The following is a 15,289-nucleotide window of genomic DNA, read 5'->3' as shown; positions in this document are numbered from 1 at the left end:
TATAAAAAGAAGTTACAAGTAATTATTTAAACTTAAAAATTAAACTATAACAATTTGAACAACTAACAGATGAATATTATTGTATGTTTTTGAGGAAACTTTTCTAAGCAATAAGATATAAGGGAATAATTTAAAACTTCATGTCCATAAAGTTAAAAATACATGTAAGTAAAATGAAGTATGGAAAGAGCTTGATAAAGATATTTATATAATGGAGACAGAATGCACGTACACTATCACAAGTAATAAGAAATAAGCTATTATATCCACTTAATATGAAAAAGTCATTTACAAAAGAAAAAATCTGTGAATATGAAAAGTGTTTAACTACATTATTGATCAAACAAATACAGAGTAAGCAAAAATATCCCAGTTTAATATCTACTGATATTCAGAGTTTTTAAGAGTAAAGTAACATGGAGATACGTTTATATGCTTCTGTATAAAATCAATTTTGAATAGCCATGAATGTCCTTAAAAACATATTCATATTCATACCTATTACAGAATATTTATATTGGGCTAAGAGGATCTGTTATTACACAGCCTTGACGAAAATTAAATACATATGTAAGACTGCTATTATTATTTCTAATGTACAGATAAAGATACTAAGGCTCAGACAGGTCATGTGACTTCTTCAAGCTCACAAAGTTTACTAAGAAAATGAAAGTTGGAAAAATTTATGTACATCTAGGGGGATATGACTGATTCTTTTGTCATTTTTATATATATTGTCTAAATTTCTGACACTAAGCCAAAAGGAGGACTAGGACTTTTATATAACAAGAGATGAACGGAGACACAAATATTATAGGCAATATCATATCGTTTGTAATAGTTTTTAATCATTAAGAGGATAATCCCATTTGTCTACAGATTTTTTTCCTTGTTTCACAAAAAATAAGATAACATTATCTGCATTTAATTTAGAACATATATTCTTACCAACTCTTCTTTTTAATGAACTTTAATCAAAGCTGTAAACAGAATCTTCATTTTATGCCCATACAATGTCATAAAAAAATCAATTCTTAAAATGAAAAATTTTAAGTTAATACACCTACATCTTGTTATTTTATTTTCATTTGTAGATGGAAAACATCATTGGAACAGTACGAGATTCCAACCTGAAGTTGACACTTGCTTTTGGAATAGGAATGCATCATGCTGGCCTCCATGAAAGGGACCGAAAAACAGTAGAGGAACTATTTGTGAACTGTAAAGTTCAGGTACTTTTTTTCTTCAATGAGTACATATTTAAAAGTAACCTAATAGTTATTTGTTACTTAGATATAATATCATCTTTTATTTTTAGGTTCTTATTGCTACAAGCACGTTAGCCTGGGGTGTAAACTTTCCAGCTCATTTAGTAATTATTAAAGGAACAGAATATTATGATGGAAAAACAAGACGTTATGTAGATTTTCCCATTACAGGTAATTTTTTTTAATTTACAGAGATACATTAAGTTTCCTGTTTAGCCTTAACAACTTAAATTTTCATGAGTTAATATTTGAACCTCCTGTTTTAGCCTTCACAATTTAAATGGACTCAAGCATGCTAGACAAGTGCTTTATCACTGAGAAATACCCCATTCCTTTTTGTTTTATTTTACAACAAGATATCACTCAGTTGCCCATCCTGGCCTCAAACTTGTGACCCTCTTGCCTCAACTTCTCAAATAGCTGGGATTATTAATTGATTTTATTGAGAATTGGTCACATTTAAACATACAGTAAGCAAATTTGTAATAATAATAGAATGCAAAACACTGAGCTGTTTTATTTACTTTAACTTACCCAATTTGTTAATAAGCACTAAAAATATAACTGATGCTTCCAAATTCATAAAGTACTATGAGAAATTATTAGTGATAAAAAATTTTTTGATTAAGCATTTAGTGTTTAATGTTAAATGCATTTCACCAAAAATGATAACTTCCATGGGACTTCCAGAACCAAAGCACTTATTGCTACAATGAATGCATGAGCAGTCTATGAAGATATTTTAAATTTTAATAAAGTCATTTTCAGTTGGTTTTGAAGAGGGATATATATTCAATATACATTTCTACTCAATGAATACATGTAAAACTCTATCATTTTTAAGCCATTGTTTATGTCAGATTCCTGCAGTATAAAATAATTTTTATCCCACGGACAGGAAAAAGACAAGACCTAAATAAATACATTATTCATTGTGGAAAATAATGAAAGGGCTTCACTGAAGAGATTTTTCTATATAAGTTTTTGATTTTCTGTTTAATTAAAATAGTAACATTTCTTACCCAACGTCTTTAATCATTTAACTAAAGGAGACTATCATCTTTTAATAGTGCCAAATACCTTTTGAGGAATTCAATATTACAACATGGTAACTTTCTAATTTGTCCTAACTTTTCTGAGTAAATTATATTAACTTAGCAAACTTAATAATAGCCATCACAAATAGAATATGTGCTCTTAAAATATTGTTTCCTTTGTTATTTTGTTGTAGAAGCATGCCCTCATCATTAATTCATACCTTCTACCATGTGCCACTTTGTATAATATCTCTTGTTTTACAGATGTGCTCCAGATGATGGGAAGGGCTGGGCGCCCTCAGTTTGATGACCAAGGCAAAGCTGTAATTCTGGTTCATGATATTAAAAAAGACTTTTACAAAAAATTTCTGTATGAACCTTTCCCGGTAGAATCAAGGTAAATTTTGCTTTAAATTAATTTAAATGGGATTTATTTTGTAGCAAGTTTTAGTGTTTTTCTGGTTACATTTTACTACTTAAAAATGAGTAAAACTTGTAGTATAAAAGAATTACTCACTGTGAAACATTATAATTATCCCAATAATACTTAATGATAATTTTTATTTTTTAAAAATAACATTTTAAGGAGCTGGGGAATGGCTCAGTTGGTAGAGTGCTTGCCTAACATTCACAAGGCTCTAGGTTCAATCCCCAGCACCACCAAAAAGAAAAGAAAAGAAATCTTAAAAATAAATAAATAACATTTTAAGAGAACAAATACAGTACCATGTGCAGCCAAATTGGCTCTGGAGTCAGATTACCTGGATTGAAATCTGAGCTTGGCCACCTATTTGCTCAATATTGAGCAAGTTATTTAATTTCTCAGTGCCATGGACTGCCTATCTGTAAATGAAAATTATAACCATAATAATAGAGTTAATATCTAAAATAAGGGATATGTAATTAATAATTTAGGTTGCTAATTTATTTCAGAATTATCCCATACTTCTTTATGGGCCCAATAACTACTACTCCTGCTGCAAAATCTTCCCTTATTTTCATGGTTGAAAATAACCCTTTCTTCCTCAGATTTATATTTTCTCATATACAACACTTTTCACATTCTACCTTTTATCATAATGCTTTTCTATATACTCTCCTTTACTTTAGTATAGTCTAACTGCATTGAGGACAAACATGTTTTTCATTTATATTGTACGTTGTTGTTGAGATTTTTAATCCTAAATGCAAATAATCCTAAATGCAAATAATGTTTGTTTTTTTTTTAATTTGAAAAATAAGCACTAAATGCTGTGGAATACAGCTAAAACTATGCTAAGAGAAAAATTATAACCAAAAATTTATATGTTAAAAAAGAAAAAATGAAAAATTAGTTACCAAGATTCTGTCTCAAGAATTTGAACATCAGCAAATTGAACTCAAAGCAAGACAACATAAAGACAAGAGCCCAGTGTGGTGGCTCATGCCTATAATCCTAGTGGCTCAAGAGTGAAGAAAGAAAATCACATGTTTAAAGCCAGACTCAGCAACATAGCAAGCTCCTGTCTCTAACTTTAAAAAAAAAAAAAAATTAAAGAGATGGGGAATATGGCTCAGTTGTTAAACACCTCTAGACCTCTAGGTTCAATCCCTAGTATAGAATAAGTAAATAAGAGCAAGAATTAATAGATTGACAATAAACATGGATCAGAGAAAAGTAAAAAGTGCCAGAAATTGGTTCTTTGCAAAAGATGACTAAGACTGATAATTGAATCTCAATATTAGGAATGAAATGATACTATAGATATTAAAAGGTAATAAGATAATATAAACCACTTTATATAAATAATTTTTAAATTTTAGATCAAATGGTAAAATTTCTCTTTAATCATTTATTAAAACTGACCCAATAATAAAATCTCAAATTACCTATCAAAGCAATTGAGTCTTAAATTTAAGATCTTTTTACAAAGAAATCTTCTGACCCAGATGCTTAAGTAAATTGTTCATAGCATTTAAGGAAGAAATAGCATCAGGTTTAAATGAAACTCTTCCTCCTAGAAAACATAGGCATATTTGCCAGCTTTTTTTATCAGACCAGAATAGCTTGAATGACAAAACCTAATAAGAAATTTATAAAATAGGAATGTAACAAACTGTATCTCTCATGAATACAGATGTAGAAATCCCAAACAAAATTTTAGTAAATCACCCTAAGATGTATGAAGACACGAATGGTGTGACTCTACTTCATGTACAACCAGAAACATGAAAAATTGTGCTCTATGTGTGTTCTATGAATTGAAATGCATTCTGACATCATATATAATGAATTAGAATAAATAAATAAATTTTAAAAACATATAAATGCATCAAAATTGTGTTTAAAAAGTCATGATACACTTTTGTATCTCAAAAAAAAAAAGTAAATCAAAACCAGCAATATATAAAAATACATTACAGCCAAATACGGTTTGTTTCTTTGTTTCTTAAATATGAAGATTATTTGTTATCTGAAAATAGATGAATATAATTAACATTAACAGAAAAAAAGGAGAAAAACCTCATGATTATCTCATCAATGTTTAAAAAAAAAGCATTTGACAAAATTCCACACCGATTCATAATTTAAAAAAAAAACAACATTGCAAACAGGCATATAAATGAATCTCCTTAATCTTATGGAGTATCTACAAAAAATCCACTGTAAGCATAATAATTAATGAAGAAATCAAAAGTTTTCCCTTTTGAGAAAACTGTGTATCCCTATGTAGAAGAATGATATTAGATCCCTATCTCTTACACTGCACAAAAGTCAACCCGAAATAAATCCAAGACTTAGGAATTAGACAAGAAACTTTGCAAGTGCTAGAAGAAAACGATAGGTCAACATGTCAACATTGGCATAGGCACCAACTTCCTTAACAAAGACTCCTTAAGCTCAAGAAATAAAATGAATCATTAAGTGGGACAGCATCGAATTAAAAAGCTTTTGTATAGCAAAGGAAATTGTTTGAGAGTATGAAGAAAGGGACCTACAGAATGGGAGAAAACCTTTGCCAGCTATTCTTCTGATGAAGGATTAATATCCAGAATATATAAATAACTCAAAAATATTAACACCAAAAAATAAATAAGTAAACCAATTAATGAATTGGGAAAAAAACTAAACAGACTTTTCTCAAAAGCAAAAATACAAATGGCCAACAAATATATGAAAAAAATGATCAACATCCCTGACAATCAGGGAAATGCAAATCAAAACTACATTGAAATTCCATCTGATTCCAGTTAGAATGGCAGTCATCAAGAATAAAAATATGAATAATAATAATAATAAATATAAATAATAATAAATGCTTGCTAGGATTTGTGTGTGGGGTACACTCCTACATTATGGTAGGTTTGCAAATTAGATCAACCACTTTGGAAAACAGTATGGAGATTCCTCCAAAGAATAGAAATAGAACCACCATATGCCCCAGCTATCCCACTCCTCAGTATTTATCCAAAAGAACTAAAATCAATACACTGTACTGACACAGTCGCATCCATGTTTATAGCGGCACAATTCACAATAACCTAGTTATAGAACCAACCCAGGTGCCCATCAGCAGATGAATAAAGAAAATGTGGTATTTGTACATAATAGAGTTTTACTCAGTCATGAAGAAGAATGAAATTATGACATTTGTTAGTAAATGGATGGAACTGAAGAACATGCTAAGTGAAATAAACCAGACTCAGAAAGTCAAGGGTCAAATGTTTTCTCTCATATGTAGAAACTAGACTAAAATAAGGGAAAAGGGGGAAGGTTGGAAACTCCATGAAAATAGAGGAGAGATCAGTGTAAATAGAAAAATGGGATTAAGCAGTAGGATGAGGGACAGGAAATGGAAGGAACTGCAGGATGAAATTGACCAAATTATGCTGTGTACATATATGAATATAGCACAGTGAATTTCACCTTTATGTTTATCTATAAGGCACAAATTAAAACAATAAATAAACAGAAGGAAGACCAATATAGTAAAGGAAGGAAAATAGGGAAAGGAAGAGGGGAGGAAAAGAGGAAGCACTGGAGCAAAAGTGAAACAAGTTAAATTCCATGCATGTATGATTATGTCAGAATGAACCAAACGATTATGTTTAATGCACTAATAAAAATAGTTTTTTTAAGTTTTCCCTTTGAAATAGGGAATGATAAAGAGGAGTGTTGTAGCCAGGTACAGGTCGCACGCCTGTAATTCCACTGGCTCTGGAGGCTGAGAGAGGAGGATTGCGAGTTCAAAGCCAGTCTCAGCAAAAAGTAAGGCACTAAGCAACTCAGTGAGACCTTGTCTCTGAATTAAAAAATACAAAATAGGGCTGGGCATGTGGCTCAGTGGTCGAATGCTCTTGAGTTTAATCCTTGGTGCCCCCACCCCCCCCCCCAAAAAAAGAAGGAAGTTGCTTATATCACTTTTTGGTAAACATTGTGTTAGAGTCACATGCCACTATAATAGGATAAGAAAAACAAAAGTTAGAATATCCCTTTGAGCAAGGTAGTAAAAGCATACATATCAGGAGGGTTTTCTGGGGCACTACCAATGCTTGATCTTGGTGTTGGTTATACATGTTCACATTGTGAGAATTAATTGATTTAAAGACATATAATTTGTGTAGTTTCTCTGTGTATACTTCATTATAAATCTAACTACATTTTTTTAATTTCATACTTTGATATGGCCATTAATATTTTATCCATTGTAGAGTATTCCATAGTTTATTTATTCATTTCTCTATTAATGTGTATTTAGAAAGTTTCCAACTTTTTTCTCTTGTGTGTAATGTTGAAGTAAATCATTTTACTTTTCTGACCTCACAGGTTAATGTTTCTTTATCAGGTCTTCATGAAAAAGTGGAATTGGCTGGATCATAGTGATTATTCCAATAGATATTGCCAAGTTGCTCTCCAAAATAACTGTACCCATCTCTATTCAACTACTGGTGAATTGAGAATAATGGCCACTTTTTTTATTAATGTATATTAATTAGTGATTTTTTCCATTCATTTTTTTCTGATCATTTTCTTATTTCGTTGCCAAAGTTATTTTTATTATCCCATGAATCATAATTTATTTAGTGTTTTATTTTCTTAGGCATTGCTTACTTCTATTTGGTTTTTGTTGTTGTTGTTTGGTAGTGGTGGGTTTTTTTGTTTTTTGGGTTTTTTTTTTTTTGGTGTGTGTGTGTGTGTGTGTGTGTGTGTGTGTGTGTTACAATGCATTGAACCTGGGGGATATACCACTGACTTACATTCCCCTCCCTTTTTTTTTTTTTTTTTTTTTTTTTTTTTTAATTTTCAGACAAGGTTTTGCTATGTTGCCCAGGCTGATCTCAAACTGTGATCCTCCTACCTCAGTCTCCTGAGTCACTGAGATTATGTGGGTGTAGCACCATTCTTATCCTTTTGTGTGTTGTATATACAAAATAAAATGAACTTTTTTGCAAGTGTTTCACCACATCTGAAAATCTTCATATATTCCACAATACCTAATATAATAATGTCTTCTTATATATACAGGCACTTAATGTTCACCAAATAAATTTTTAAAAAATCTTTGCTCATGCCTCTCTCCTGTCATCCCTTTCTTGCCAACGCTCCTTTAATCTGTCCCAGTATTTATTCCATACCCTCTCGAGTACTTTATAAGTATGCTTTTCCCGTTGTCTGGTCTTACCCTCTCTCTTGACTCTTCTTCTGAAAGTTACTAGTTTACTTCCTGTCAGCCTATGTTTATTTTCCATCTAGTAATTTATTTCCCTAGAATGACTTGTAGCAGTAAGTGCCTCCTATTGCATACCTACAATATGACTACTAGTAATGGCTTTCAACAAGTTATTATTACTTATTTTATTCTAGGAAAATATCATATTATTGTAGTATTTTTGTGAGACTCTGTCTCTCTGGCCCATTTCTTATTCACATTCAAATAAAAAATAACATACTTTTTGAAAAGAAAACAAGCATAAATTTTTATGTACTAGTTAATAATACAAGTTCTTAAGTTCATAATACTAAGTGATTTTTGTGGTGAAAGGACATTGTAAATGTCCCCCAAATCCCCACAAAATAATTTGGAAAGAATTACTCACAAATTATACACAAAATATATAAATTACACAAAACACATTTGTATCTTAGAATGTAAAATCTGAATCTAGACTATTTGAGATAAATTAAGTGTACTTTGTTTAATGGTCATACTTATTTTCCATGCCTTATCCACTATGCAGCTTATTAGGAGTGCTATCTGACCACTTAAATGCAGAGATCGCTGGTGGTACAATAACATCTAAGCAAGATGCAATGGACTATATCACCTGGACTTACTTTTTCCGACGTCTTATCATGAACCCCAGGTAAGTGCAGGGCTTTTTTGAAAAGAAATTATCTTTTTGTTTTACACTGGAACAAGATGTATTTGAAATTAATAAACTCTAAAATTGAATACATACAAAAAAAGTTAGAACATTGGACTTTGTAGGTCTATGGATTTGTCCAAAAAAGTCAGATTTGTCCAAAAATTCTGATGTAATCGCATTGTATTATATCAAAAATCAATTGGTTATGTGTTTTTCATAACTTCACTTATTTTAATTATCTTAAAGATATTTTGAAGAGTTTGCTGTTTAGTTGGGAGTCAATACATCTGAAGCCCTTTGGAAATGTGTGAAACTATGATAGTGAAAAAATTAGGGCTGGGGTTGTGGCTCAGTGATAGAGCACTTGCCTTGCATGTGTGAGGCATTGGGTTCCATCCCCAGCACCCACATAAAACAACTAAACAAAATAAAGGTATTGTGTTCATCTACAACTAAAAATATTTTTAAAAATTTAAATTGGGGAGTGGTAGATAATTTTTATTCTTGACAGTATGTTATATCTTCATTTAGCCCCTGCTATTATCTAATATCATGCTAAACGCTTAGATGTAAAGATAAGTATAACATCCCCTATCTTCAAGTACTGATGGTATAGTATGAAAAAACACATGTATGGAACAGGAGTAGTAATAGGTAGAAAGGATTCAGACAGAAAAATACTGTCAGAGCAAAAAGTCTCAGGGACTGAGTCAAGTGTTTAGAAAATATGAAAAAGATTGATGTACCTTAAGGAATATGGAGATTGTCTTGACAAGAAAGTGTGCGAAGACCAGAGGGTAAAGGATCTGTTGACTGTATATATCTGATCCTGTTGGAATCCTAAAGGAATGACCCATTGGAAGTTCTTAAACATGGATTGATGTCACCAAATTTAGTTTTTATTTCAATACTGTGATACTATAAAAGGGAATCCAATGGAATGGGGAGAAAATATACCAGTTAGGAAGTTATTTAATGATAAGATGAGAACTTTAACATGCAGAGGCAGTGAAGTAAGGGTGGAATTTGAGGGATGTGCTGAAGTAAGTAAAAGAAAATTAAAAAAACATTACAAGGCCTTCAATAGAGAGACCCTAAGATATGATGCTCCACTTTGCTTTTTATGAAGTTACAGTTTTATTTTTTCACCATCCTTTTGACTACTGCCATATGGACTTCCCACCGTCATTTCAAATGTACCATGTATAAAACTGACTTAATGATGAAAATCATCAAAATCCTCCACTAATCCAACTTTATTACTTTTGATAATATTATCACTGTATCTGTTTGCCTTAACTTCACACTCCAGACTTGCATTTTAATTTTCACTCTCCCTTGCAGCTCTCCAACTGCTTAACCTGCTTTTAGTCTATCCCTAGTCTAGTCTCATTTGTAAACCATTAAATAGTATTGATCAGAAATTAAATGAATTATACAAGAGTTGGAAGCCAGATGAGGTTAGTTTTCTTTAAAATTAGATAATAAGAAGGAAATTGCCCAGTGTTTACATTTTTTTCAACCATGAGAGTGAAATGAGTCAAGAGCACAGTTGGAAACACCGTTCAGAATAGGGGTCCCACAGAGAAGGAACTGGAGTAGGCATCACTCCTGTTGCTCTAGTTAGAAACTGTCTTCTATGTATTAATACTTTGGGTAATAAACAGTAGTAATTAAGAGCAGAACAACAAGCTCAGGGAAGAGACTTATCACAATAGACAAAGGATGAAATTTTGAGAGGAAATTATACTAAGCCTCTGTTCCAGGGAATTTCTTGAGTTTTGGCATTTGTATGTGTCCTGCTTACTCATGTTTGTAATCAGTGTAGTCCATGTAAATAAACAAATATTTCTTGGTTCACATTGCCTCCCCTACTTGATATCTGATAGACATCTAAGGAAATTTGGTATTGACAATATGTTATATCTTCATTTAGTAATTACTTTGCTTAGAGTACTTAGTACATGTGGCAGCTGCTTTTACTGTCCTCCTACTACCCATAGGAGGATCAGATGTCCTACCACCGCCACCAAAGGGCTAGAATCAATTGAGGGAGACATTAACTCACATACTTCTAAGTAAGAGGTTCCTCTCACTGGTGCTCTTGTGATCACTCTTCTTCCTGCCTACAGTATCTAACCCATCTAGCCGTGGCAGTCTTAAAAGTCCAGTCATACATTGATAAGTGCAGCTTTAATTGATTTCCAAGAGGTGAAAGTTTATCTACTCTTGATCATCCATATCATATATGTTGGTTCCCTTTAGTAGCTGACTATGCATATTTTGAGTTACCCCTAAAAAAGAATATGCAGTACTCATGTAAATTTTATTTATAAAAATTTACTATAAAAAAAAGACCACACAAAGCATCTCAACTTATTTCAAAGTTTAGAGATCAATGCATTCTCAGTACAAAATGTAACAAAATTGAATATCCCCTATGCTAAATGCTTGGGAACAGAAATATTTGGATTTCAGATTTTTGGAGGTTTCGGAATATCTATTTACATATACATAAATGAGATATCTTGGGAATGTGATTCGAGTCTAAATAGAAATTCATTTATGTGTCTTATAAACTTTATATACATGCTGAAGGTAAGGTTATTCAGTATGTTTAGTATGCCTGCATTTTGACTGTTACCTTATCACATAAGGTGAGGTGTGGAATTTTCCTCCTGTGACTTTGTATCATTGGTCAAAATATTTTATATTTTGAAGCATTGCAGATTAGGATTGTTCAATCTGTAAAACCAGAAATAGACAATAAAAAGAATGATAAACAAATTGTAACTGTTTGAGATTTTAAAATATTTATTCCAGTGAAAGGTAAAATCAAATAAAAGACTAGACCTATTAAAAAAAATAATAAGTGTTACGTAGCAAACAAAGCTTCTGGATTCAAACAAAAGCACAGTTCCAAGGAATATTTAGACCTTTAAAGACCTAAAAAAAATAAAATAACTAAGCATTCATCTCAAAAGAAACTATGAACAACAATAGCAGAGCATAAATACAGGAATTTATAAACAAAATGAAATTAATAAATCAGGAAACAATAATTCTCACTAGCAATTATTATTGAGTGTCTACTGTATTTGAGATGTTATTTCAAGAGCTTAATTCATTTAGTACTGTATGATCTCCCTTCTATATATGAAGGAACTGAAGTAACTGAAAAGTAAGCAACTTTCTCACAATAACACAGCTCATGAATAGCAGAAGCAATACTGGCATTCCGTCACATTTGCTGTCACTGGGCTCATTATCAGGTCCAGAGCTCAAGCATTCACTCCCTGTCCACTTCTCTTCCACTGCTATGCTGAAAAGTTTCTTGATTTAAACCATATGATACTAATTTTCAGTATATGACAATCATGTTCATTTGATGCTATCTCCCAAACCATAAACGGTCAGTTTTAATGTGTATACCTTCACATGGAGATAAAAATGGAAAACTGTGCCTAAAATAAGTTTAACAATTTACATATTTTACCTAATAAGCTGTAATCAAATTTTGCTACTTTCTAATTGACTTTTTTAAAAATTGCTATAAACTTTTGTATGTGGAATTCTAAGTTTTCTTTTTCTCCATTTTAATTGACAAATAATATCTATATTTATGGGATAAATGTGAGATATTTCAATACATGCATACATTATCCAATGTTTTCTGCATATAAATGAGGTTATGCAATATTTGTCTCTGTCCCTGACTTATTTTTATTAGCATAACGTCCTCTATATTCATTTCATGTTGTTGCAAAAGCAAGTATTTTGTTCTTTTTTATGGCTGAATATATTACATTGTATATATGCCACATTTTTTAATCCATTTATCTGTCAATGAACATTTAGATTGTTTCCATAATTTTGCTATTATAAGCACTGCTACAGTGAATATGGGGAGTTCCATATACTGATTTCAGTTTCTTTGGGTATATAACCAGTAGTAGGATTGTTGGATCATATAGTAAATCTATTTTTAGTTTTGTTAGGATCCTACATACTGTTTTTCAAAATGTCTTTAGTAATTTAAATTCCTACCAGTATTGCACAAAGGTTCGCTTCACATCCTCATGACTGCCTCTTAATTATATTTTTTCATTACTGTGTATGTTAAAATCTTCTTTCCACAAAGCTTCAAGCAAACAAAGGCACAGGAGTTGAGAAAACTGGTAATTTTTTTTACTTATTTTTCAGATCTACATAAAGTATTGCAAAGGCTAACATCAGTGTCTCAAATGAAAGGCTTGTATTCTGTGTAGTTTTAATTTTTCCTTAATACTCCCTATCATCCAGTGACATAAATTGAGATTTGACCTTTCTTGGGTGGGAAGAGAATATATGCAAGCTCATCTGCCTGCATATGTGTAACAGACAAGTTTATTTAACCATTGAAAAGGAATGCTGTTTTCAAAATATGGTCACACATAGATAAATAAAGATGACCTGATGTTCCAGCCCCTGTCAGTTGTACTGTAAAGCCCCCATCATACCACATCCAAAGTAAAACTTCTATTAGTGAAGATTTTGCCCATTGTTCCTCAGCTGCTCACGATTTCTCTTTATATTCCTATGCGTGTGTGTATTATATATATATGTGTGTGTGTAGTGTGTGCAAATACATACCTATGTACATATAAGGATATATAAATTTTGCATAAATATGTGTGCACACACATACATATATACATTTGCTTGTTCAAATGTATATAAACAGATGTGCTGCTTTCATAAAGTATAATATATTCCAAGTTGAGTTCTGGATTCAATTTGTATTTTCAGTTTTAGTCTTCGTTTTTCCCCTGAGAAAGCTTTTAAATATTTCTAGGGCAAAATTTTGTGATAGTTTCAGCTGTCCCTGCAACCACTTTCATTATTTGTGTCATTATTACTGCTGCATAATCTGAACATAAAAAAACATGGTGCTGTAACAAATGACTTCTCAGTACTGACAGTTATAGCAGCAGCATTTCAATACTGATGAAAAATTTCCCAGCGAGATATCTGGCCAGGTTTACATAAACCAAACAGGAAATGGCTGCCACTATTCACATTAAATCCAAACTGTTTGGTGTAACTTTTGCTATGTTTTACATTACTATAAAATCTCTTTCATTCCCAATTGATGAAATTTCATCTGTATTAAGGTTGAAAAAAGATAACTTTGAGATTTCATGTCTGGTGTTCTTGTTTGTCCTTTAATAATATCTTGTAAAGATAATTTTTGAAAAGTTGTTCTGGTTTTCGATTGTTTAAATTTTATGAACTTTGTAAATTTTTATGACAGGAAGAGGTTTGTTATGACTTTGTCCCAATGGACTGCTAATAGAAGTTAGCCTGTCTAGCCCATGTGCTAGATGCTGTCAGTATCAAACTGCCTTTGACTTTCACACCTCTCAGGGGACTAGTAATTGTTGTGTTCAAACAGCCTGTAATTGTGATCCCGCTGGCTTTCTCAGTACGCTTCTGGCTATTAGAATCATTAAACAACTCAGCACCTGTTAACAGCATTGTAAATATTCAACCCTGCTTGTGTGCAGGTTGAGTCCAATATAGAGAAATCTTACAGAGCTCAGTCTCATAAATTAGAGCTTCTGACAAGTCAATTATTGTGAAACTGGGTTTCTCTGTGAAATAAATGAAATAGCATGCTGACAAAAAGGTAGGCTGTCTGTTTATAGCAAAGGGAAGATAATGACTTGATGATTCAAAGCACTGCCATGAAACTACATTGTATCCTTTATCTGTAATTAAACAGTTGCATAAATTTTCTGTTTAAACAACCTGTAAATTATAAATTTTATACTGTGGAGAATACATCATGAAAACAGACCTTTCTACTTAGCTGTTGTATGCTTTTTCAAGTTGGTAAAGGGATTATTGAAATGAGTGATAAGTAATATTTTAAGATAAATGCTTCTACTTGTTCAGGCTAGAAATTGTATAATAGCTGAAAAGTTCATTCAGCAGAAGTAAAGGCCATATTGTGCTGTAAATACAGATCATATAAATCTAAACTCCATTCTTTACTCACACAAGTGTCCGAGTATATGAACTCTAAAGTGTCGAATATATGAACTCTCAAAAATCTGTGTATCTTAAAAAGTAATTTAATTTAAATTTAGTTTTATTATTTTACTATGATTGCAAATTATATCGCTAATTAAGATGTAACATTTTAATTTTAAAGGATTTAAAAATTTTAAGTGACCTTAGCCTTCATTTCAAATGCTAGCAAAGAGTATTTGGAAAAGATCAGTGAAGTTCAGTTACCTGAATTGAATTTTGCACCGCTTCTTCTAAATTCATTAGGATTTTGGTGAGCAAATTTGGGAATAAAATTTTAAAATGAATATCAATGATTTTTATGCTTTTCTATTCAAATAACTATTAAATTTTAATAAGCTAGATTATTAGTAATATTTAATAAGATCATCAGATAGTATGTTATAGAGAGACATAATTTTAGTTGGCTTTTCTTTGTTTTGCCAAATTATGTTTAAATGTTTATACTAACTGTATTATCTAGGTGAAAGCTATTGATCATTTAAAAAAAAAAAACAGAAAAAAGTCTCCTAAGAGACTTAAACAAACTTTAGAATATTAACCCATCCAAATGCATTTTGTAAA

The 15,289-nt window shown here is 31.4% G+C and overlaps 1 protein-coding gene across 3 annotated transcripts in view; it reads left to right on the top strand.

Annotated features, from left to right (window-relative positions):
• Positions 1 to 15,289, top strand: part of ASCC3 (activating signal cointegrator 1 complex subunit 3) — a 409,213-nt gene that overhangs the window by 306,888 nt on the left and 87,036 nt on the right. For all 3 annotated transcript variants that reach the window (XM_081294719.1, XM_081294720.1, XM_081294718.1), the window contains exons 31-34: positions 1,095 to 1,232; positions 1,319 to 1,439; positions 2,570 to 2,702; positions 8,525 to 8,650. In XM_081294719.1, coding sequence (XP_081150845.1) covers positions 1,095 to 1,232; positions 1,319 to 1,439; positions 2,570 to 2,702; positions 8,525 to 8,650 — 518 coding nt within the window. The remainder of the gene's footprint in view (positions 1 to 1,094; positions 1,233 to 1,318; positions 1,440 to 2,569; positions 2,703 to 8,524; positions 8,651 to 15,289) is intronic.

Source organism: Spermophilus citellus, assembly GCF_964194105.1.
Source record: "Spermophilus citellus genome assembly, chromosome: 5".
Classification (NCBI taxonomy): Eukaryota; Metazoa; Chordata; class Mammalia; order Rodentia; family Sciuridae; genus Spermophilus; species Spermophilus citellus.
The sequence above is the reverse complement of the archived record's forward strand: the minus strand, read 5'-3'. Positions and strand labels throughout refer to the sequence as shown.